Raw genomic sequence first — 25,285 nt, forward strand, 5'->3', positions numbered from 1 at the left:
AATGAGTACAAGTCCAACCTATTCAACCAATCGTTTTACATGCCTCCATCACAGGAGTTAATCTATTGAACACTTTTTGAATGGCTCTCAATACCTCCTCTAGTATGGTGGTCAAACCTGCATATAGTACTCTATGCTGGTCTCACCAATATCCTGAGCTGGTGAATGACCTGTGCACTCACCTTGCACAGAATGCCAACACTGTATCCACTTGCTATATCTGCATTCTGAACACCCAGATCCTACTCTACTGCAGCATTATGCACTCGCTCTCCAATTAAGTAATGTTTTCCTTTTCTATTCTTTCCAACAAAGTGGGAAACCTAATTTTCCCCACATATACTCTATACAGTCAAACAAGGTCTACAGCACAGAAAAAGGCTCTTTGGCCTACCAAGTCTGCACCATCGAAAACAAGCTCCCAACTATTCAAATTCTATTTTCCAGCACTACATAATTTTGTACATTTCAATTATGTCCCTTCCTCCTCAGTCTCTTCTGCTCCTAGGAAAACAACACCAGCTAATCCAGTCTCTCTTCATAACCATAACACTCCAGCCTAGTCAACATCCTGGGAAATTTCTCTTCGCCTTCTCCAATACAAATCAAATCCCTCGCATAACACAGATTCCAGAACTTGCAATTCTTTACGTGTAGCCTTACCACCATCTAGCTCTTGGACTCTATGCCTTGACTAATAAAAGCAAATAATCCATTGCTTTTTAACTGCTATCTACCTGTCCTGATACCTATAGGGACCAGTGGACATGCATATAATGGTCCCTCTGTCAAAATTTCATCCATTCATACAAACTTTGTATATGCCTCTCCATATTTTTTTTGTCCTTCTGAACTCTGGTTAAATACACCAGGTCTCTTGATTCAAGTCATTAATAGGTTGTAATTAGATAAGGCACTGGCACCCTATTAGTTAGAGACTGAAAACATCCCATTTTTCTGCAACTCTGTTTCCATGCTAGATGTCACTTCCCAACATCTGATGTAGTAACCTTTTATGCAGTACCATATTAAATGCCTTCTTGGAAATCCAAATACTTAACAGCTTTTGGTTCCCTTTTACCTAACCTGGTCAAATTATTGAAGAGCTCTAGTAAACTTGTCACCTCGTGATTTCCCTTCCATAAAATCACATTGGCTCTCCACGATTGCAACACCGTTTTGTTCACATCCTGCTATGACACTCCTAGTTTCCAGCATCCCAGGCTTTAATACGGGCTTTAGACTACAAAAACCAGGAGGTTATGTTGAACATGTATAGAACACTAGTCCAGCCTCAGCTTGAGTACTGAGTCCTGTTCTTGGTATCACATAAGGATGTGATTGCATTTGGGGAGGGTACAGGAAAAGTTTATGAGAATGGTTCCAAGGAGGTGGAATTTTAGTAGTGCAGATCAATTGAAGTAAGGATTTCGTACTCTATCAAAGAGAAGGCTAAGAGGAAATTTGATTTGAAAAAAAGAAATATATATGGAAACTGTGGTCTTGTTCAAGAAAGAATGAGAATAAGGGGGCACAAATTAATGTAATTAGTAAACTAAGTAAAATCAACAGGAAGATTTTCTTTCACACAGTGAGTAATTAAGGTCGGGAATGCATTGATTTTGAGGTGAAGTTGGGTTCAAATGAAGTATTTACAAGGTTGTTCTCTGCAAGGAATACCAAATTGGGAGAAAGCAGATGAATGGCATTAAGTAAATTGCACTAGTCCTTCAAATGAACAATCATAATAGACCTTCGAGTCTTGGACAACTTTGTGGTGATTTTCCCAATGACAGATGTTGGGATAACTGGCCTATCATTTCTTACTTTTTGTCTTCCTCCGTTCTTGGATAGGGATATAATTTGTGGTTTTTCACTCTGTTGGGATCATTCCAGAATCTAGAGGATTTTGGAAAATTTTAACCAATGCTTTCATTATTGCTACAACCACTTCCTTTATGGTCCTAGAACGCAGGTCAACAGATCCCAGAGACATGTCAGCTTCCATTCTTTGGATGTATATAGTATCTTTTTTGTCTCACAATAGTGATTGATTGAAGTTCCTCATTCCATTTTACCTCAATTTTCTACCAAATGAACATAAGGAGGATTACTGAATCCCTGCAGTGTAGATAGAGGCTATTCAGCCCATCAGGTCTGTACTGACCCTCCATAAAGCACCCGGTAACTCTGCATTTTACCATAGTTAACACACCTAGCCTTCGCATTCCTGGACGCTATGGGGCAACTTAGTGTGCCCAATCCACCTAACCTTAACATCTTTGGACTGTGGGAGGAAACTGGAGCACCTGGCAGAAACTCATGCAGACATGGGGAGAAGGTTCAATCCCTATCTGTGTGGAATTTGCACAAAGGGCTCTGACACAGAGGCAGCAGTGCTAACCATCATGAGCAGTAGATCACTCAGCTCCTGAAGACTGCTCCGTCATTCAATAAGATGATGGTTAAACATGATTATTCCTGATTCTCACCTCCCCACAATCACCTTTCACTCCCTTGCTTATCAAGGATTTATCTACCTCTGCCTAAAAATATTTAAAAATTCTAAATCCACTGCCTTTTGAGGACAGGAATTCCAAAGACTCTCAACCCTCAATGTTTCCTCATCTCTGTTTTAAATGGGCAACTCCTTGTTTTTGAACTGTGACTCCTAGTTCTAGATTCTTCTACAAAAGGAAACATCCTTTCAACATCTAGCCGCTCAAGTCCTCTTGGGATCATCTATGTCTCAATTAAGTCACCTCTGACTCTTCTAAGCTCCAGGGAACACAGGTGCAGTCCGTCTAGCCTTTCCTCTAAGGCAATCCTCTCATTCCAAACGCGAGTCTAGTAAACCTTCTCTGAACTGTTTCCAATGCATTGCCAGCCTTCCCAAAGTACAGTGACCAATACTGTACTCAGTATTCCAGATATGGTCTCAGCAATGCCCTGTATAACTGAAGAATAACCTGCCCTTGCTTTCAATTCCTCCCACAATAAACCATAATATTTCATTACCTTTCCTGACTACTTGTTGTGCCCACATACTAACCTTCTGTGATTCATACACGAGGACACCCAGATCTCTGTGTATCTCAGAATTCTGTAACCATAATGATTCTTTCTTTCTGCAAAAATTTACAATTTCACACATTCTCATCATGTACTCCATTTATCAGATCTTTGCCCATTCACTTAGCCTATCTACAACCCTTTGTAGGCTCCTTATATTTCATCTTTACAACTTACTTTCCTACCTATCTTCGTGTTATCAGTAAATTTAGCTACCATACCTTTAGATCCTCCATACAAATCATTTTTATGTAAATTGAAGTCCAGCACTGACACCCTGAAACACACCACTCATGACATCCTGCCAGCCTGAAAGAGGCCCATTTATTCATCCTGTATACTTCCTGTTAGCCAGCTAATCTCTTATCCAAACCAATATGTTATCCTCTTCACCATGAGCAATATTTTCTGCAATAAGTTTTAATGTGGCACATTATCAAATGGCTTCTGGAAATCTAAATATGATATATCCACTGGTTCCCCTTTATCTGTAGTTTATTTTTCAGAGATCTCCAGTAAATTAATTAAACAATTTCCCTTTGATTAAACCACACTGTCTCTGCCCAATTACTTTGAATAACTATTTTCCAGTCAATAGCAATCTATTGGAAAATTAATTGGATCGACTATCTCACTAATTACTCAGAGGGTGAAATTCATCAGGAATTGGGGAATGGTCAACTCATTGTATTACTTCTCTGATAATTACTAAATTTTGCGTTCCTCGTTTCCTTTCAATTCCTGACTTACAGGTATTTCTGGGATGTAACGTATCCATTCTAGTGAAGACCAATGCAAAGTATCTATTCAACTTGTCTGCCTTCTCTTTACCTCCATTCCAATCCCCAGATTCATTTTCTTTAAGAATAACACTTTGTTTTTAAATATTTGAAGATATCTTTGCTATGTCTTACGCCTTGTCTAATTTTTGTACACTAATTTTTCTGTCCATGTTAATCTGTGAGAGAAAATATTTCTCCTCATCTATATTAAATGAGAGGCTCCTTAGTTTTAAACAGTTCTAGATTCTCCCTCAAAAAAAAAGGGGACATCCTCTCCACATCCACCCTGTCAAAAACTCCAGTAGATCTTATGTGTAACAGTCATGTTGTATCATACCTTTTTAAACTCAAATGGATACAAGCATAGGAGAAAGTGAGGACTGCAGATGCTGGAGATCAGAACTTAAAAATGTGTTGCTGGAAAAGCGCAGCAGGTCAGGCAGCATCCAAGGAACAGGAGAATCGATGTTTCGGGCATAAGCCTGAAGAAGGGCTTATGCCCGAAACGTTGATTCTCCTTCTCCTTGAATGCTGCCTGATCTGCTGGATACAAGCATAGTGTGTCTAACCTTTCCTCAGAAAAGATCCACCCATTTCAGATGTTAATTATGGTCATACATCTCTGACCTGCTTCTGATGCATTTATAACATTCCTTAAATTAGGAGTCAAATACTGTACACATTATTCCAGGTGAGGTCTCACCAGTGCCCTATGAAACTGAAGGATTTTTCACATCATTTATTGAGAGAAGAACTTGATAAGAGTCTATTTGTTTTTCTAATTCCTTGATATACCTGCATACTAACCTTTTGTGCTTCATGTACTAGTACACTCATGTACTAGTTCAGAGCTCTGCAATCTCTCACTATTTAAATAAGGAACCTTTTTTTCTTGATTTTCCTGCCAAAATGGACAATTTCACATTTTCACACATTATAGTGTGAAATGTGTCTGGGCTTTGTCCAATCTATCTATATTCCTTTGTAGCTTCTCTTCAAAACCTTCTTTCCTAATCATTTTTGTGTGTCATCAATAAATTTAGCAACCATTCCTTCTGTCCTTTCATTCAATTTTGTAAAAGGCTGAGGCTCCAGCACTCATCTCTATGGCACACCACTTGTTATACCTTAACTAAAAATGTATTCACTTATGAATGATCATTATTTCCTGTTGTCCAGCCAGTCTTGTATCCAAGTCAATGTTAACCCCGACCCCCTTTTTTTTGTTTTCTGTAATAACTTCTTTATTTGGCACCTCATTATATGCCTTTTGGAAATCCAAATACAGAACACTACATTGCTTCCTCATTATCCAAAGCATACTTTGCTTCCACAAAGAACTCCAATAAATTTGCTAAGCAGGATTTCAATTTCACAAAACCATGTTGAAACTGCCTGATTACCTTGAATTTTTCTAAGTGCCAGCTATACCATCTTTAAAGATACCTTCCTTAAGACAGATGTTAAGTGAACCAGCTTGTAGTTTCCTGCTTTCTTTCTCCTTCTCTTCCTGAATAAAGGAGTTAAACTTTCAATGCTCTATCCTAATGGAGCATTGCCTATATCTTGGGAAGACGTTAACTATAGTTGAAATGTTCTGAGGCTCTATCATGAATACTGTGGCAAAATACATGCTCCAAAAGTCTATCCTTTCCTTATTGCCAAATAATTTCTGAGACTAAAAGGACCAAAGTTTTCACTTTAACACTCTAAAGTAAACACTCCTCCACACCTGTACTTTCATCCTCCAATTCCAACTATCTCATATCTCTTCCCTTACACCCCCTCACAGGTCTGGGGCTGTCACGCCATTTCCAAATATCAAAATGGAATATCAATAGCAAGTAGTACAGTAGTACAAGTATAGCTACTAATAGGGCCCTACAAACTAACTAGTGATTTTTTTTTGTTTGCCATTTATCTTCAACCAGCTAATTCTTCTTTAAGCAAAATGACAAAAGGAAGCCCATCAAAACACATTAGACACAAATCGGAGCACTGCTATATTCCTGGTTGGTGTCAGCAAGCTCTTCTAATTTGCTTCCAGGGACAAAATCCCAGGAGGTTAGACTGTTGATATTCTCCATTCCACCCCACAGCTTAAAGATTTAAGAAGAGTCCAGATCTCAGGGGTTCCAAGGTAGATCTTTGCCCCGGATGTTATCAGGTGTCAAATGGAAGATGAAGTGGGAACACCCATTCCATTGCTCCATGACCAAACCCAGGTATGAAGCCTGGGGAGATGCCCCAGAAATTCCCAGCTGCCTGACCTATTGTGGATTTAAATCCTGGAAGGGTTATAGAGTCATAGAGATGTACAGCATGGAAATAGACTCTTTGGCCCAACCTGTCCATGCTGACTAGATCTAGTCTCACCTGCCAGCACCCGGCCCATATCCCTCCAAACCGTTGCTATTCATATACCCATCCAAACGCCTCTTAAATGTTGCAATTGCATCAGCCATTAGGCAGCAGAAAGGGTAGAAAATAGAGTCTTGACTTTTTCTCCCTCCTTATTTTATTGCAGAAAAGAAAAGAACAATTTATTCAAAATACCTTATCATTAGTGGATCACTAATGACTATAAAAATACCATTCAAGGAAAACTCAAATTGACAACACTTCTGTCACTCACTCACTCAACATGGTATTTTTATATCTTAATTTTGTTTAAGTAAAGCTCTATAATAAGGTCTTCTAATCCCAGTTATCATGGAAATAAACTTGTTGAATTAATTGCAAATAATTGAGTCCAACAAAAGAAATTTCTGCTCTGGAAATATTGATTCTTAGGAGTTGTCCCTTATTGGTGTTTTTAGTTCTTATTGCTTTGAGTAAAGAATATAACTGAGTGTGAAAAAGAACAAGTTATGAGTCAGCTACAGCTGTCTTCAGTCAGCAGAGTGCATAAGCCATGTTTGCAATTTGTTTCCTTCCAGGTGCTCCAGTCTCCCCCCACAGTCCAGCGATGTGTAGGCTAGGTGAATTATGCAGAATTACAGGGATAGTGTGGGGGTCTGGGAAGGATACTCTTCAGAGGAATGGTGTGGGCCTGATGGGCTGAATGGCCTATTGCACACAGCAGAGATTCTATGATTTTGTGAACAACTTAGGCAGTTATAGAGTCATAGAGATGTATAGCATGGAAACAGGCCCTTCAGTCCAACTTGTCCATGCAGACCAGATATACTAATCGAGAGTCATTGGCCAGCACTTGGCCCATATCCCTCTAAACGCTTCCTATTCATGTACCGATCTAGGTGCCTTTTAAAATGATGTAATTGTACCAGCCCCCACCACTTCCTCTAGCAGCTCATTCCATACACAATGTGAAGTAAATACAAGCTAATTCTGCTCTCTAGACAATGGTGTGAAAGGGTGTGAAAGACTTTCATAACTACAAATTCTCATGAACGTCCATCTCAATAAACACACACTAAATGGAATCAATTTATGTAAAGGGGCAGTACAGAGAGATCTGGGTGTTCTTGTACACCAGTCAATGAAGGCAAGCATGCAGGTACAGCAGGTAGTGAAGAAGGCTAACAGCATGCTGGCCTTCATAACAAGAGGAATTGAGTATAGAAGCAAAGAGGTGCTTCTGCAGCTGTACAGGGCCCTGGTGAGACCACACCTGGAGTACTGTGTGCAGTTCTGGTCTCCAAATTTGAGAAAAGACATTCTGGCTATTGAGGGAGTGCAGCGTAGGTTCACGAGGTCAATTCCTGGAATGGCAGGATTACCTTACACTGAAAGACTGAGCTTGTATACCCTTGAGTTTCGAAGATTGAGAGGGGATCTGATTGAGACGTATAAGATTATGAAAGGATTGGACACTCTGGCAGTAGGAAACATATTTCCACTGACGGGTGAGTGCCGAACCAGAGGACACAGCTTAAAAATACGGGGTAGACCATTTAGGACAGAGCTCAGGAGAAACTTCTTCACCCAGAGAGTGGTGGCTGTGTGGAATGCTCTGCACAGGGAGCAGTGGAGGCCCAGTCTCTGGATTCATTTAAGAAGGAGTTGGATAGAGCTCTCAAAGATAGTGGAATCAAGGGTTATGGAGATAAGGCAGGAACAGGATACTGATTAGGAATGATCAGCCATGATTATATTGAATGGCGGTGCAGGCTTGAAGGGCTGAATGGCCTACTCCTGCACCTATTGTCTATTGTCTATTGTCTAAATGTATTGCAAATTGTTTTGTCTTTTGCAAATTTCCTTCCTCACCCATTTTCTAAAAGCTACTACGGTCCCACAAGTCCTCCAGAAATTTGACCAAATTAATTTTAGCATCAAGTGAGAGCCTGAATATAATGAGGAGACCATTCAGCTGTGGAGCCACTACAGAATAGCCATCATACAGACTTTGCACCCACAGGCCAAGAATCCCTTTTACTTCATCTGAGTGAGAGCAAGTGTGGGGTATCTGCAAAGGGGAAGAGATACAACCCACACCCACCAGCAAAAAATCCCATTAGTTCAAGTGCAAAAGAGGCATTCAAGTGCTATCCTGGAGTCTTCTCAAGCAGATGCCATGGTTGAGAAGTCATGCCTCTCCTGGAGCTGTTAGCCAACTACAGCCCAGCAGCCACTGGGCCTTGCATAGCCTTGTGAAAGACCAGGCTGCTGGCTTCATAGGAGGGCAGTTAACTGCGATTTGAGGGCCTTAATTGGTGATGGATCAGAAACAACAATCATGGACATTCCCTTCAGGAACGTAATTACTGATGTGTCTCTCTGTCACATCCATCTGATTATGTGCCTACCTATCATTGATTAGAATCGGGAAATCTCAGCCATATTTAGTGTGTGTGTCTGCATGTGTGCGTCTCTCTCTCTCTCTCTCTCTCTGTATGAGAAGTGAGTAACTGGACTCATGTTCCCTTCTGTCCCTCAGGAAGATCACCAATGAAGCACCTCCATTCCTACCTAAGCAGCACCAACCAATTTCGCATTGGGAAATATTCTCATCCCCTGGCAGGAATGACTCAGGAACACAGTACCTGGAAAATACATTCAATGAGCATATTCTAAATTTCAAACTCCACTCTATACTAGCACTTTATCAATAAAAGATATTCAGCTGAATCTCACTATATTTTGGCAAGAGTGTCAATTTTGTTGAGTTTCAGAAGGATTTTTTTAAACATGGGCAAATTTCCTCATATATCAACCCAAACTCACCTCATTAACTATGTCACATAACCCATTAACACCTCTTTTATCAGATGCTAGCCCGATTCACCCACTTACTGTATCCTGAAGTATTCGCCACTACTAGAACATCCTGGGAGACTCTGCTATCCCTGGTGGCAGTGCCATATTTAAAAAGCTTTTGCATACCTGGTTAAGCGCAATCTTTAGCTGCCCTGTACATCTGTCACAGATACAGCTGAGAAAAGGAATTTGGTTCTGGACGAGGTGATGCAGAGGAGGAATATCTCCATCCCCCAGGACCAGCAGAGAAGCTCACTTCAGCAGACCCTGCCAGTCTGATCCAAAGTTGTCACCCAGGTCAGTGCAGTGTTTAAGGTCTGGAGGACACCCATAAATGAGCTTTGTCCAGCAATGACCTTTTCTGCTCCATCAGGGTTAAGCCCAATCTGTTTCTACCTGCTACACTCTCTCTCTCTACTACTGCACCAGTCTGTCAACATTCACACTTCCCTAACGTGAGAAACATCTGCACTCATTCATATCTGTCTATCCCAAACACCCCCACATTACTAACCCTGCAAATCCTGCTTACTCACTTGCTCCACACACCTCAGCAACTTACCCCCACCTAACAATCGTGCCAACCACTTACATCTTATTCAATTCCTCTCTTTCTTTCAGTCCAGGAGCAAACACCCTACAGCAGTACTGAAAGAGCCAGGGCGACTGGTAGGGTGCCTGATATTCACCTGCTAGTTCCCAAGGAGAGGATCTTGGTGCCGGTCAGCAAGGATCAGGACTGGTCCTGTGGTGGTGTGGAAATTTCCATGCCCTCAACACCAAGTTAATTACTGCACAACTTTCCTATTATACCCCATCGGATGTCGTGTTGCAGCTTGCAGCTGTGCTCTACATTGGGTTAGGCCACTTTTGGAATACTGCATTCAATTGTGGTCTCCCTGCTTTAGAAAGATGTTAAAATTGAAAGGTTTACCAGGATGTTGTACAGGTTGGAGCATTTGAGCTACAGAGAGAGAGGCTGAGGCTATTTTCCTTGAAGCATTGAAGGCTGAGGAGTGACCTTATAGAGGTTTATAAAATCATGAAGGGCATGGATAGAGTGAATAGGCGAGGTCTGTTTCCAAGGGTGGAGGAGCCCAAAACTAGAGGGCATAGGTTTAAGAGGCACATAAGAGGCAACTTTTTCCACACAGAGGGTAGTGTGTGTATGAAATGAGCTGCCTTAGGAAGTGGTGGAAGCTGGTACAATTAGAATATTTAAAAGGCATCTGGATGGGTACACGAGTAGGAAGGGTTGAGAGGTCTATCAGCCAAATGCTGGCAAACGGGACTAGATTAATTTCGGATATCTGATCGGCATGAACGAGTTGGACAAAAAAGGTCTATTTCCAAGCTGTACCTCTCTATGACATCAACATGCCACAACCTACAGCAGCCGGTCACCACATTCTCTCATCTCTTGCAGGCACCAGTAAGAGGGAACACCATGGGCAACATCAAGTTGGCCATCGTGTGAGATATATCCGCCTCAAACTCTGAGGAGCCTCAGACAATGCATTAGCAAGGCTGTCTACCGCATCCTCAGATGCTGACACCACCGTGGTGAGTATGTAAGCAAGACTCGTGACAGGAGCATCTCCTGTGGTGAGCACATCATTGCCACGTCCCTTCAGGATGGTCAAGGATGAAATGCTCCCCATTTGGTGGCACCCAGAGGACTGCTAGAGGCCAGGCACCTTCTTATCCCCGGACAGGAGTGGAGCTTGTGGTATCAATAAACAGAGACATGGAGAAAGTGAAGACTGCAGATGCTGGAAATCAGAGTCAGAAAATGTGATGCTGCAAAAGCTCAACAGGTCAGACAGCTTCCAAGGAGCAGGAGAATCGAGGTTTTGGGTATAAGCCCTTCATTAGGAATGATGCAATTGCATGAGCAGGGGACACTAGATAATCTGAAACAGAGGTTACCATGCAATTGGGACTCTGCTGTCTTGGGTATGCGATTTTCTGGCTGCCTCGGAAGGCAGGTTGGCAGCTGCCAAGGAGAGCTTGCTGTAGAACCCTCAGGGTCTGATGGATATGCCCGCAGATGCACTCTCTGCACAAGGAGCAAACCGACAGGGACCCTGGATTCACTTTAGGTGCCTTTTCCTCACAAAGAGTCATGGTGGTGCCAGGAGACACCATGCCTTCGGCAAGATCAGATAGCAATCTCTCCCCACCTTCCTGCCAATCCCACAGCCTTCACACTGCCCCAAGTGTCCACCCAACCTATCAAAGTCATCATATGGCCACTTTAACCCTCCAGCTTCCGAATGTTCAAGTGCCATATCCAATCTGTTGGTGCAGTGTCCACTCCCCCATATGGAGTCAGGATGCTACTCACTATGAATAACCCCAACCGCATTTCCCTCCCAAGCTTGATCATCTTTCCCATTTATATACTGAGAAGACAACCTGCTCCCCTACATCAGTATGGCCACTCCCTCTGCATCTGAACATTCTGACCCCAATCCTGATAGGTGGCTTTCCCAATCTCCCTCACACACCAGTGACCCCCACCCTGATAACCTTTGACCTCCAGAGGATAGCCAATCAGTACTGACTGTGGCCCACATCTTTAGGTGACACAGACAGGCAGCCCTAGAAAATTAGTACGCAGGCCCTGATTAATACCTATGCAGCTCCCTGGCTTTCCAGGACTGCTCAGGCTGGTAGCGCTGGACTCACAGCCAACTGGAGCACATGGCCCACACTGTTGAGATACTGACCTCCTGACCACCCCAACTGCCCGACAGATTAGGCCCAAGCCCATGGACCATTACCGGAGGCAGCCCTTGACTTACAGTGCTGGCACTGACTGGGGACTACTCCCCTCAAGTGTGTATGGAACTGGCACAAGGTGCAGATGCGAGATTCCCATAGTACATTGCATATAGTGACACATCCCCAAGTTGACTGCTGACTAGCAGCCTGGCTTTACCTCTGTACTAAACTGCAAAGCAAGACAGAAGTACAATGAACCTTTAAAATGTGACTAAGGGGACAAAGTGTTAAAAGGCAAGGCAAAACGATGCAAGGATGCTGTGGGAGCAGGTAGTTCAGTGCTCTTTGCCCTGTCCCTGCGTGCAAAATACGTTTGTAATAGCATTGCATTGAGAGATGCCTGTGTGCTCCAAAGGGCATCACGGATTGGAGCTGGGCCACAATGGCATAGATAGTCTGGCACATGTCACAGCACGGAAACAGAGCTTTTGGTCCAACTCATCTATGCCGACCAGATATCCCACCCAATCTAGTCCCACCTGTCAGATGCCAGCTTCCATGGATGTGGCATGTGGGCGATTGCTGCCCATGGAACATGCCCTGAGACACGTGCTGGCTGTCCCAAATGGAGGTCTGGAGGAGCAAAAGGTGACTGCAGTCTCCCTGACTTTCATGTTGAGGTTGCTCTAGTTTCTATCTGGCGGGTGGGAGAATAGGTGAGTGCATATTAATGAAGTGAGATTAGGTAATAATGAGGGTGATAATAAGCGGTAATCCCCATTAATAGCCCTCTTGCCGCTCATTAGTCAGAATCATGTCTTAACGTCTGGAACTTAATTGGAAAAATGTTTGGTCCTAACGTCATTAAAGACTATGTTCGATTTCTCATGCAATGCTTCTGAATTTCTCAGCATAGCCCACATGGTTCCGGAGCTGTGAAGATCCCACTGATTCGGATAAAAACCTTGCATTCAAATGCAATTTGTACATTAACCACCTTAGCTTATCAATTAACTGTTAAATGTATCCAACACACATCTTTTCAAAAATTAATTGACTAAAGTTAGCCTCAACAGTTGAGTGGACAGTGGATAATTCACCTTAGTCTGCAGAAAGTGAACTAATCATTAATGGAGGAGCAGAAAGGGGCATCACTTTGGTTTCCAACTTCTCAGAGATTGAGAAGACAAAAAACGCGAGGTGGTAATTTCAGGTTCCTGTAAATGATTCCAGAATTGCGGGCCATTCAGCCCATCATCCCTGTTCTTGCAAAGTGTCAACAGTTCAGTCCTACTCTTCCAATCATGCATTTTGAATTCTTTTTCCAATTCTCCAACAGAGGTTGCTGATCAATCTTCCAAACCTTCCAAACCACAGAGTTAAGATCAGAGCAACTTGTTATAAAATAATCCCACTCAGCCCACTTCTGGTACCTGGGCCAGTTATATGAAATTCATGTCTTGGCATGCAAACCCAACTGCAGGTGGAAGCAGTTCCTCCTTATTTACTAGGCTGGTCACTAACAGATGATGCGTGCACATGAGAACGAGGAATTCAAAACAAGCAGATCAGCCATAATCATATTGAATGGCAGATCTAGTTTGATAGACCAAATGGACTGCTTTTGCTCCAAACATATATGATGCTCCCTCTCATGTTCTTGACGAACAGTCAGCAGACAATGAGATCAGTCCAATTTCTGATCACTGTAACAGCCAAAAAGTACAACATTTAATATCAAATGTGAGAAATCACTACTTAGTTGTATCTCGAGGAAGCTACTAATTAGATTAGATTCCCTACAGTGTTGAAACAGGCCCTTCAGCCCAACAAGTCCACACTGACCCTCTGAAGAGTAACCCATCCAGAGTAATTTCCCTACATTTACCCCTGGCTACTGCACCAAACACGACGGGCAATTTAAGTTGGCCAATTCACCTAACCTGCACATCTTTGTACTGTGGGAGGAAACTGGAGCACTCAGAGGAAACCCACGCAGACACGGGGAGAATGTGCAAACTCCACACAGACAGTTGCCCAAGACCAAAATCAAACCTGGGTCCCTGGTGCTGTGAGGCAGCAGTGTTAACCACTGAGCCACCATGCCATCCATAGAAAGAAAGAGTTACCGTGCATTGGCTGGGAATTGAAGTCGGGCTTCTCGCATGGAAGGTGGGAATTCTACCACTGAACCACCAATGCAACTGCTAATGATGATCCAACAATTCATTGCCACAGACAGCTGCGGAGGCAGGTCACTGTGTATATTTAAGACCAAGATAGATATGTTCTTGAGTATCAAAGGGATCAAGGGCTACAGGAAGAAAGCGGGAGAATGGAGTTGAGAACCTTATCAGTCCCGATTGAATGGTGGAGCAGACTCGATGAGCTGAATGGCCTAATTTCTGCTCCTATGTCTTCTGTATGCAAGTATGTATGCAAGTTTCAATGACTGAGAGCCAAAATGATCTTAAAAAGGAATGATAGCAAAAAGTGTCAGTTCAGTTTTAATTTTGTTTTCTAGCGGGATGCAAAACAGGTCACAAATCTGTTATCACCCATTTCATGCCATCTATTTCAGCCTGTTACTCCCAATACAAGGCAGATTTGGAACTGTCAGGAGGTGGTGGGAATATCATCATCATGCAATGCTATTAGTTACTTCATGTCAACCGAGCAGTAATATTTAAGAGATAGATAAAGTTTTATATTATTTGAACTTTAGGCTTGGGTTTTCATATGGAGAGAGGTGGACAGCTTGGGTCAGGAAACTGCCTGACTTTCATAGCCCATTGAAGTACCCCATTAGACCCAACGTTTGCTCTGAAGAGGCAGGTACATGATGTAAGAGAGGCTGTCAACACAGGTAGATCTCAGGAAGTGTGCAAGTACTGATGCATGCTGGTTTTAAGACAGAATTTGGTTCATGGGAACTGTGTCCAATTGTTTTTAAAGCTACTAGGCTCTCTAGCGGGCATATTCCCAATCACACCACCCTGGTCATCTCCATAACAATACATTCCATCTTTCAGCTTACAGCCCTGATATTCCCTCTAATGCCACTTTCAAAGTCACTGAGCCAAAGTCCACCTCAGGAGATAGCTGGAGATGAAAATAATCTAAGAGTTTTTAATAATCTAAGAGTTTCTACTCATAACACACACAGTAGTAAAAATAAAGCTTCCATTCATGAAACCTACTCAAAGCCTTTAAATCTCAAGTGATTAATCTGCTATGAAAACAAACACACTTCTATTCAGTAGTAGTCAGCTAATCCTTTAATACTCTCTAAACTTTAATCAAACCGCAAAATCTAAACTACCACAGTGGACATAACTGTAATTTTGAAGCCCAGCCAAGCATTTGTGCTGACATAACAACCTTTAGGACAGCATCAACAAATTCCTAATTCAAACTTTGGAACTGATGGTCAAGTTTTTCTTCAAACTACACCAGATGGCCTGTCAATCAGTCATGCAGAAAGATTTCACTGATAGCTTAAGCATATTATTTTGCGAAGTTTAAGAGAAAGGGTTTTTGTTTAAAGAAAAGTTCAGATTATGACACTGAAACAGACTCTATCTGCCCTTCAAATGTGCTCCCATCCGCTCTATCAATTTGCAATCTGACACTGCAGCTCACAGTCCTTGGAACAGTCAAACTGCAGTCTGTTTGACTTCAGCACTGCTAAGTTCATGCTTTTCACCTGCATGCCTCAGCCAGCAAAAATTGGCTCAGTCAGAAATGGAAGCAGGGATTCCATAGCCAAGTTCCATCACCCTCCCCCAGCCTGAAATTTCCAAAGGTCCACAGAGTCTTCCCAACGCTGCAGAAGTCCAGCCCCTAGCAGCTCAGTCTGATCATTACAGTGCCGTCTATAAATAAAACAACTTATGTTGTGACATATGCAGCATGTGGTATGCAGTCTCCTTTCCACTGAACACATTTTGATTCTGAAATGGAGAACTAGAGTCCGATGATTTCGATGCATTAATGATTCTGAATATCTCTCTCACCCGTGCACATCAAATCAAAATATTGAGACACCTTTTCAAGTGTTAGAGTCAAGTTCAGCAATCAGAAAACAGAGGATTTATGTGCAAACTTCTATATACTCCAATGCATAGAGCTTGTACCCAATACTCACCACTAAGCCAAGCACCAAGGTTCGCACTCTCTCCCCAATTTCCGGTGAAATATCATTGCCAAATTGTTGCAAGGTCGTTAGAAATCTCTTCAGCTTGCTGAGCTGTCGAGCACCACAGGCTGGTGGTAGCTGCTGATTTGCCAGTGAGGAAGAGGAAGAAGAGGAGGTTCCATTGCTGAAGCCATTTGGAGGAGACGGTGCCCCATTCAAAGTAGTGGGCGAGTGACTGCTACCATTTGTTACTGTAACAAGAGGAATGAAAACAACATGTTAGACATGTGCCCACTGAAAAACAGACTACTCCTTCCACATCAATAGCAAACAGATCCAAGTGCTTTAAAAGCAATAACCTTGCAAACAATGACAGTGAAAATTTTTCCCACCATACGTTAAACAGGTCAGCAACAACTGTGTGCTTTGTAACATATCTTAGCTAAATTTACAGCATAGAAAATGTTCTAGAGCAAGAAGAATTCTACTTCTTACAGATGCTACCTACAACTGAATAAGCACAGGCTGAAATCTACTTTGCTTTTGCTGGGGAGGACACATTCAGCATGGAAACATCTGAAAATAGCATTGTCAGTCTAAAGTAAAACAGGTGTACAGATCCAATACTAGGCCAAGTATGAGGTTATATTTATCTAAACACCTGCCAGAAGAGCTCCAGTGAGACCGTCAGGGTTAAAGTATGACAAGGACTGAAATAAATAAATAAATGCAACCCCAAAACTGGATCAGAACTAGTTCAGAAGAGTTTGAGCTGTTTGAATTGAATTTAGATTCTTGCCCTGGAAATGCTACTTAACAGTGCAGCAGCCTCCATCTAACTTACAGCTTGTGTACTCATGACCTGCATTGTAATTCTACCAGATAGTTTCTTTCTGAACTTCATTTCCATCCCCTTCTCAACATAGTGCAATACGTTCTGTAATTTCTGGTAAAGTGGCAAATAGAATAGCAATAATAAAGACTGGAATAGATAAACACATAGAAAATGAAATTGAAACACAATTTTCAATTACATGTCGTTGGTGTGAATGAGCTAGTTCGAGGTGCTCCTTGATTGGTCGGAGGAGGTGGCATTGTTGGTGGTGTCAACCTGGATTGTGTTTTTACATCTGCAGGAGAGTCTGGCATCGTGGAGTGCTTCTCAGTGCGATCTGCGGGAGCAAAAGAGGATTGGTATTATTCTCTTCTTCCTCTGGGCATCAGTTGCTCAAGAAACTGAAAACACCAATCCATTCTAAAAATGCAATTCTAGTGGCCAAAAGCAGTGATTTCATCTTTTAATCATTCCCTGATCAAAACAATTGTAAAAAGGCATGTTGCAGATGGTGACACTTCATTAGTAGATTGGAGAGGTTGACAATTGGTTTTTGGCTCAAAAATATAAAGATGTTTTAGTACCAAGCATAAAGCAAATTCAATTTCAAGAGCCTCTTGTACTCCAATATAACCAAGCATAGAAAGAAAAATAAGTAATAACAACAAAGATCCAGAAGATAAACACAAAAGAAAAATCTTATGTACAGGTAAGACACTGGCAATCTGAACCAAATGTCTTGGAGACAACACCTAACGCATGCCAGTTCTGTTTTAGCACAGAGGTTGCATGTGTTAACTAACTGTACAAGCAGCAATCTGGAAACTCATAGCTCATGAACATTAAAAAGGGAGCATTATAGTTTCAAAGTCACGCTAATATAAAATGCAATGCCAATTCCAAAATTAAAGTCAATTACTGACTGTGAGGTTGATGCCAACGGCCTACTGAATACTGTATGACTATACTCAGAAATTTACTGCAGAAGATGTCTTATTTAGTCAGAGCTACTTTAACAAGTCATAATTAATTCTTAGACACTGGTTACATCAGTTTCAATGCAGTGCACCTTTTTAAAATCTGTTTTTGAAGAAGTTAAATTGAAAAATAATTTTCATTTGTTGATAGAAATCTATAATCTGAAACAGTTCACAAAAACTAAAAATATTTTAATACTTTGCTTCTGGACAAATAATTAAAGGGCTAAGATTTTAAACAGGACAAGCCCTGGAAATTCTTGGAACAAGTAATGCATCGTGGTTATTTCCATCCTTTCCATTTCCTTTCCCAGTGTAATTATACATTTCAACTTTTCTTCACAAATTATTCCCCTCTATTTCACATCCCATTACATTTTTTATTGCAGCCACTTTCCCTCTTGCTTTAACCTAGGCTTTTCCCATAACCAGAACTAAGCAATCTTTCTATTTTGCACTAACAAGAATGTTGCTAGATAGATGAGACTCAATTGCGGAAAGAATAGAAAAGGTCTTGATTTCAAATGGATCCAAGTAAAGACTTATGGTGTGATTAGAGTCTCTTGTCCTAGGAATTTTATTTCCAACAGTATTTCTTATCTATAATATCTGTTATCACATTTTTATATATAAAACACACTATTACATAACAGGGTGTTTGGAATCCTTGAACTATGACTGAACATAAATAGTTTATATGAAATATGGAGACCTCTCTCTAAATTCATTCAAGAATTTGCTTGTGCATTGTATATTATCTATGAAATGTTATTTGATTGCTGTCATTTGCAGCAATTCCTTGCCACATTACTGGAAGCTAAAGTATCAAAATAGGACAACGTTCAGTCATATTCAAACCTGCAATACACTTGCTGGACATTAAACTACTTTTAATATGAAAACATTTTTAAAAATACACATTAACTTTCTGAAAGCACACAGATTTGCAATATCAAAACTTATCCAGACATTTACTTTTTCCAAAACTGTTAATTTTTTCTGCTAACATAGATGGTCAAACATATATAGAAAATATATTTAACTTTTGTCATTTCTTTATTCTTGGTGTCAGTTGCTTACAGTTATTCCTTCGAGGCATTCCTATGTTCTAAAAGAGCATAAGTAAATTCATATTTGGAACCCAACAAGCTGGCAGTGTGATCCTATTTTCCAGCCTTTGCTGCTCAACAGTGCGCCTTGCCTATTCACCTCAAAAATCATATGGAAGAAATATTTTATATAGTTCTAAAGTCCAAGACTAACAACTACATACCACATGTTACTAGAGAGTGAGAGTGAGCGTGAAAGAGAGACAGAATGTGTGTGCGTGTGTGAGCGAGAGAGCGACAAAGAGAAAGAGAAAAAGAAAAAAAGATAGATAGCACAGGGAATTCAGGGTCTCCTAAATAAAAAGGAAAATATTCCGGACATGCTGGGGCAGTGAGCTTGCCAGGGCTGGTTGGGAGATAACGGTGAGAACTGCTCGCCCATCTGGTTTCCATTCTGCTAACACTCATGCTGTACTGTTAAAAAAAGACTGTCCAGATAACCAACTCCAAAACACATGGGAGAGAAGCCTGTGGAATTAATCTGTTACTTATACAAGAGGCATATATCCCTCATGCTTAAATATCACAGCATTCTACAAGTACTGAAGCATAAACTGTAATTATAAATCTGAAATCATGTTACTTCTGTGTATCTCTACACTTTAGCACACACAATTAGTCCTAATACAGAACTTCCTTACGGAATCTTGAAAGCTATCCAAAATAGTCACCCAAGCATCTCCATCTGCAGCACAGCTCTGCTGAGGATTAAAACTGCCTCCCCAACCCAGCAGACACATGCTTCTACTGTGCTGACAGTTTGGTGTCAGCCAGAAGGTTTCATGCACAGCCAACCTGCCTGGATCAGATGGAGCCAGAGCCGAGAGGTCCTCCAAATTAAATGTAATGCCACCATCTGCAACTCATTCAGTGCTGTTTAGCGCAATCAATTCATGATGGAGATAATGTTGAAGTAATGGGCCAGTCCTAATCCATGTCCAAAAAAAATGCAAGCCTCTAGTAAAGTTAGTGACTTGATATAAACTCAGAAAATGTGGTTTGAGTATTTATAAATCAGTTCCATTTGTTCTGGATAGCATAATCATTCTGAATGATGATTCTTTTTTAGCAAAGCTATAGTTTAAGTGTACAAAATAATCTTTTCAACTCAAAATGGTAAAAGGTTTCTCCAATACTTGATTCAAAATTTAAAAGCATGGTCATAGGAATGTTGATTTAACTTCCTTTGCGCTCTCTAGAAAAGAAACATTTACTTGAAGTGCATTTATTTTTCAAAGAAGATACCAGTCATAGCCTTTAATTTGAAAATAATTATGCATATGTCAAAGGCTGAAGAGAAACAAACATTTGAGAGCAATAACATGAAATAAATTTTGTTTCAAGATGATGGCACATACAACTTGGGAGTCTAAATAAGTTAAAAGCCAATTTAAAAGACAGGGACAAAAAGATAAAGCAATTTTGAGAGTTTGTTTTTAAAAATTGTTAAAAAGAGAAGCTGACTGAAAATGACTGCCAAATTCCTTTATCTAATAGCATCCAATCTGTGAAAATCCTCAATGTATGACGCTATATAAAGCGAATGGAATTACTTCACTACACACACAGACTATATTAATTATTCAGTCCGTTTTAAAAGTGGGTGACTTAGGATCTGGTTTCCAGGGATTCTAGTGTTCAAATCTGCAAAGTGATGTGCTCATTGTATCTCCAAAAGTGGACATTTACAGTTTGCGTGTTATAGGTTGAAATATTCATGGAATCTTGCAAACATTTGCTGAAGTATTTCAGATTACCCACTCTCACTCCTACATATTTCTCTGAATTTAACAAGTAGCCTGATTGAACAAAGCGACAGTACATCTTAATTATAAAGGCAGAATACTGTAATAAAGGTTAATGTTTTGAAATGTTATCACCAACCAAGGAGGATAATTGGAAACATCCTCAATTGCAACCGAAACTTATGCTGAAATTTAAAACTAATATGTTGTGCCAGGACCAAATACCATGAACTGTGGTACTTTGGGGTCTCTTCAGTATGAATGCCTGGGAGTGCAGTGAAAATTCTGCTGTGAGCCAAAAAGCTTGGGCTGATGGTTCTGTAACCAATGCTGAATGTATATGCACTTGTGACCCAACCCCTTAACTCAAGCTGTTTGATAGTAATTATCTCTATAATTAGAGGTTGGATAGGAGAATTGGTTTACGATTCTAATAAGCCACTGGTAAGTTTGATTACAATCCAACTTGTGTGTTTACATAAATAAGTAGATCCACCACTGCAGCAGATGCATGGGGTGCACGTCTCTTGTGGTGTGCACAGAAAAAAAAAAATCTCGTCCTGTAGAACACAGGTGGAACATGCAAGACACGATCATCAAGATTCAAAGGCAGCCTTGGGAAGGAGAGCTCACTTGATATGCAGGGGATGATTTCTCGCCTTGAATACATTATGAACTTGCAGCACGCTAATATGCCATGCAATCATAAGCACCAGATGGAACAGTGTGCAGTACATGTCCCATCAAACCTCTGCTTGTCAGGAAGATGTATTAGTGTCCCTGCACTGTTTTTTTTCTGCAATCCCCCAGTTGTCCCCTTAGATTTTTCACATTTCTTAGCATTCGGTTCCTCAATCCCTGAAGAGCACGTCCCTGGGGTTGCCTCATCTGTACCAGGTGGTTCCAAAAGTAGTTTTATTCCATTATATTAAATAAGGTGAGGGCTGTGGGACTGCAGCAGGCTATCTGCACAGTGCCTGCGGGAGAGCTACCAATTGCTGTAGCACAAAAGCTTGCTCAGATATTGTTTTATAGACAAGGTCAAAGGCCTTTTCATTTAAATCCGAAGAAAATGGTGGCAGCATTCTCTTTCTAAGACTATTCTGGTAAGTGTATTTTAGAAACATGAGCAAAATTAACGATTCTTATAGAGCTCTGTGCAGTTTTAAAATCAATTTAGAGAGGGATGCCATTACAGTACTGAAATATATTCCCTATTTATTTGTTACACCGCACTTTGCATTAATCAACCTGATTTTTTTCTTAGAACCAGCATGAAAGCAGTAGTCAGTACATTAGCCTTTGACTAGCAATTTTTAAGCAGTCATCAGTGAATTTCTGTGACTATCCCCATCTACAGAAAGCCACGTCCAGTATTGAAATACTGAAACATAAAATGAAAAGCACAAAACCACAAGGCAATACTTAGGCAGAAAGCAAAAAAATGTCTGCTTTGAATTTTTTTTTTTAACTAAACGTAAACACAAACTTAATCCTCAGATGGGGATTCTGCGCAGGTCATTTTCTTTTTCTTTACATTTCTCAGAATATTTCCTTCGATGCTTCAAATCAAAATATTTCATGTTTGATACTCTCGGCCCAGCTTAGGATGCTGCTTGTCTAGAGAAGCCATATGTGACCTACATGAATCTGGTAGACGATTCTTCAGGATGGTTCTACTGCTGGAACAAAGCTGCCACGGCATATGAGGTCTCTGGACCCATAATATGAAAATCATTTGGTTCATTAGATGAGTCAGCCTGTTATAAACAAATGGCTAATGTTTTAGTTTGTGTTTCAGGGTGACTGGTATTATTCAAGTACTTTATGTTAAAAGAAATTATACAAAATCAATCCTTAAATCATTAGCAAGAACTTGAGACAACCTCTAAACTATCAGACTGAACCATAACTAACCTTATGTGAAAGCATTTTTACAGAAATAAGACCAAGAAAAGAATCGGACTTCTGTCATCTTTGAGAAATACTGAACAATCTGACATGCCCTCCAGAAAACAGACTGGACACCTCACAGAACAAAGCATGACCAGCTGCTTATAGGTAATGGTCAAAGCACAATAAATATTTCAAGTTAGAAGGAAAATAAAGAATGTTTGCAGATTTGAACAAGTCTTCATTGAAGTCAAATTCCAAAGATGCAACAAATTGCTCATTTTCAGGATGTCACAATTGTACCACACAGATAGAAATTTACATTAAAATAAAGCTTCTTCTCCAACTAAAGTGCAGGTAAGTCTTTTATACTTATTAAAAAAAAGACTGGCGGCAGAAAGGCTGTTTATTTCTATTGGGACTTGCTCAGTGCTGTCTGCAAGTGTTTTGAAAATATCACATGACATAGCCATGTGTTAAAAATTACAGCCAGTTAAGTTCTCTGCTAAGAAAAATATGTGGACAATTTATGAAATGCGCCCCAGGATGGAGATGTCCTAAGTAGAACCAGATTCTGAAAACAGAACCAATTTTTGAAATGTAAAGAAAATGAGCTGTAGCCACATCTGGACAGCAGAAGTTAAGAGGGTGGTCTGACCTAATGCCAGGCCATTTCTAACAGAACAGTATCATTTTGTACTACAATGACCATGATCACTGATGGTCTTTCACGGAAATGACCCTGAGCAATGCCAGATGCATTAATGGTGCTGTATTTATAAGCCTGCATCTGTTCTTTGGAAGTACTGTACAGGGTTCACAAGATTTGCTTTGTGAAATTGTACACTATAGTAGCCTCTCACTTGAATACTCTTCTCCATACACAACAGCCTGACAACACACAGTTTACTACTTGCATATTTATGAGCAAAGCATATCTAAATCCATACTTGAGCACATCTCAAACTGAAATACATAAAACCAAAATATAGTAATATGACTCCCAAAGGCAGAGCTCCACACAAATACTTGTTTACACCAACAGAATTTTATATTTGTCTTGCATTTAAAATGTTGGCAGAAACGCACATTATAGGACAATAGGGCCAAATGAAAGCCAAGTTAATGCAGGCAATGTGGATTTTTAACATTTTTAATAGAATGTTAGCTTATTCACTTTTCTGTATTCACTGCAGTTATCTTTGTTAAATGGTTTCCTTGTGTTTTTACTGCTTGCCAGTTAACTTCTTGCATTCTGTGCTACTGCTAATAATGATAGCCAGAGATTTTGTTTTAACACCAAAATATGGAAAAAAAACATTTCAGCATGCTTACGGTTATTTTGTTGTCAACTCATAGCATTGAATATGCAGGGCTGTTGGTTAGAAGTTGTGACATTCAAAATAAAAGCAGGAAAATGCATTATTACAGTGAAATCTATTTTTAAAAAGGCTCCTGATTTATCCAAATTAGCATTGAGAGAAGTTCCTGAGTTGAACAGAGTCACTGAGTTCTCTTGCCCATTTAAGCTTTAACTACTCAATGTTTGCTAAAAAGAGGGTTAGAAATTAACTGTTATAACCCCAATTACTTTTTTTAAAAAAAGTTATGATCTTACTAGTCCTATTCTGAATGATAAAGGAATGCAAGTACATCACGAGGGGCAGGTTGTGAAGACCATTCTAACAGACTATAGTACAGATGGGTGTCAAGAAAAATAGCCAAGTGTCAGATTTGCTCAAGTAGATTAAATCCTGCACATGCTTGTGGTTGCACACATCTGTTATTTGCATTTTAGGCACCGCATTACAAAGGCTGACAGTATAGTACAGCACACGGGCTTTCACATATCACCAGGAAAACAATACAGTACATAAAAACATCTTCAGGTGCATAGCTGTGGCCTGAAACAAATTAACAAAAAAAGGTGCTGGAAACAAGTAAGACCCGCCAAGTAACAGGAGAGATATAACGTTAGCTTCATTAGCTCTGCTAAAATAGACAAAAAAAAATGTTCTGTTGGTTATCTAAGACCATACAACAACTCCCTAAGAAAAACCTTCAACAACTGGTAATACCTACACAGCAGTACAAGCAAGCATATACAATTTCAAAACACCATCTGCAATGTGTACTCTCCTTTAAACTGCAACCACTTCTGGACTTCTAACCAAATAATCTGGAAACAGACAGCTGTGCACTTTCAGGCTCTCCTGATAGTTTTATATTATCTTAAGATAAAATATGTATCAGTCACATGGTTTAACAGATAATATACATTGCGTGACTAATAAAATGTGACACGTTGCATACAAAACAAGACTCTATCATCAAGTCAATAAATGGTTATAATTTCACTTCCATCTTGACAGTAACTAAAATAAAATATCCTGTCAATGTTAAATATGATGGGTGAACAGGCCACCTCCACAAGACTCACCTGGCATTACTGAATGAGCTACACACTTTTACTCTCCTTAAAAAAAAAATGCAAAACTGAAGGCAGGAGACCTACTGTCTCCTGCTCTGGAATGATCAGAAAAAAAAACAGACAGCCATAAGGCTTGCTGCGGCATCCTACCTAGAGGCAGGAAACTGGGTGCGTGCTTTTGCCAGGCAGAGACAGATGGAGAGCTGACACTCCGAATTGTACTTGGAGCAGAAATGTGAATGATGACAGGAGCACATGTGGCCTTGAACCAAGCCCAATCTCTTCAGGCAGAACAATGACATGGATGTATGCACAAATTATCTCTGCCCGAGACCCTCATCTGACTTCTTTTA

The 25,285-nt window shown here is 40.5% G+C and overlaps 1 protein-coding gene across 1 annotated transcript in view; it reads right to left on the bottom strand.

Annotated features, from left to right (window-relative positions):
• The window catches only part of runx1t1 (RUNX1 partner transcriptional co-repressor 1), a 109,777-nt gene that overhangs the window by 62,772 nt on the left and 21,720 nt on the right, over positions 1–25,285 (bottom strand). The window contains exons 2-3 of the mRNA XM_087986527.1: positions 16,977–17,114; positions 15,952–16,193 (exon numbers count right to left, since the gene is read on the bottom strand). Coding sequence (XP_087842653.1) covers positions 15,952–16,193; positions 16,977–17,114 — 380 coding nt within the window. The remainder of the gene's footprint in view (positions 1–15,951; positions 16,194–16,976; positions 17,115–25,285) is intronic.

This window comes from Chiloscyllium plagiosum, unplaced genomic scaffold, assembly GCF_037043375.1.
Source record: "Chiloscyllium plagiosum isolate Xiang-an unplaced genomic scaffold, Cpla_swu_hap1 HiC_scaffold_4, whole genome shotgun sequence".
NCBI lineage: Eukaryota > Metazoa > Chordata > Chondrichthyes > Orectolobiformes > Hemiscylliidae > Chiloscyllium > Chiloscyllium plagiosum.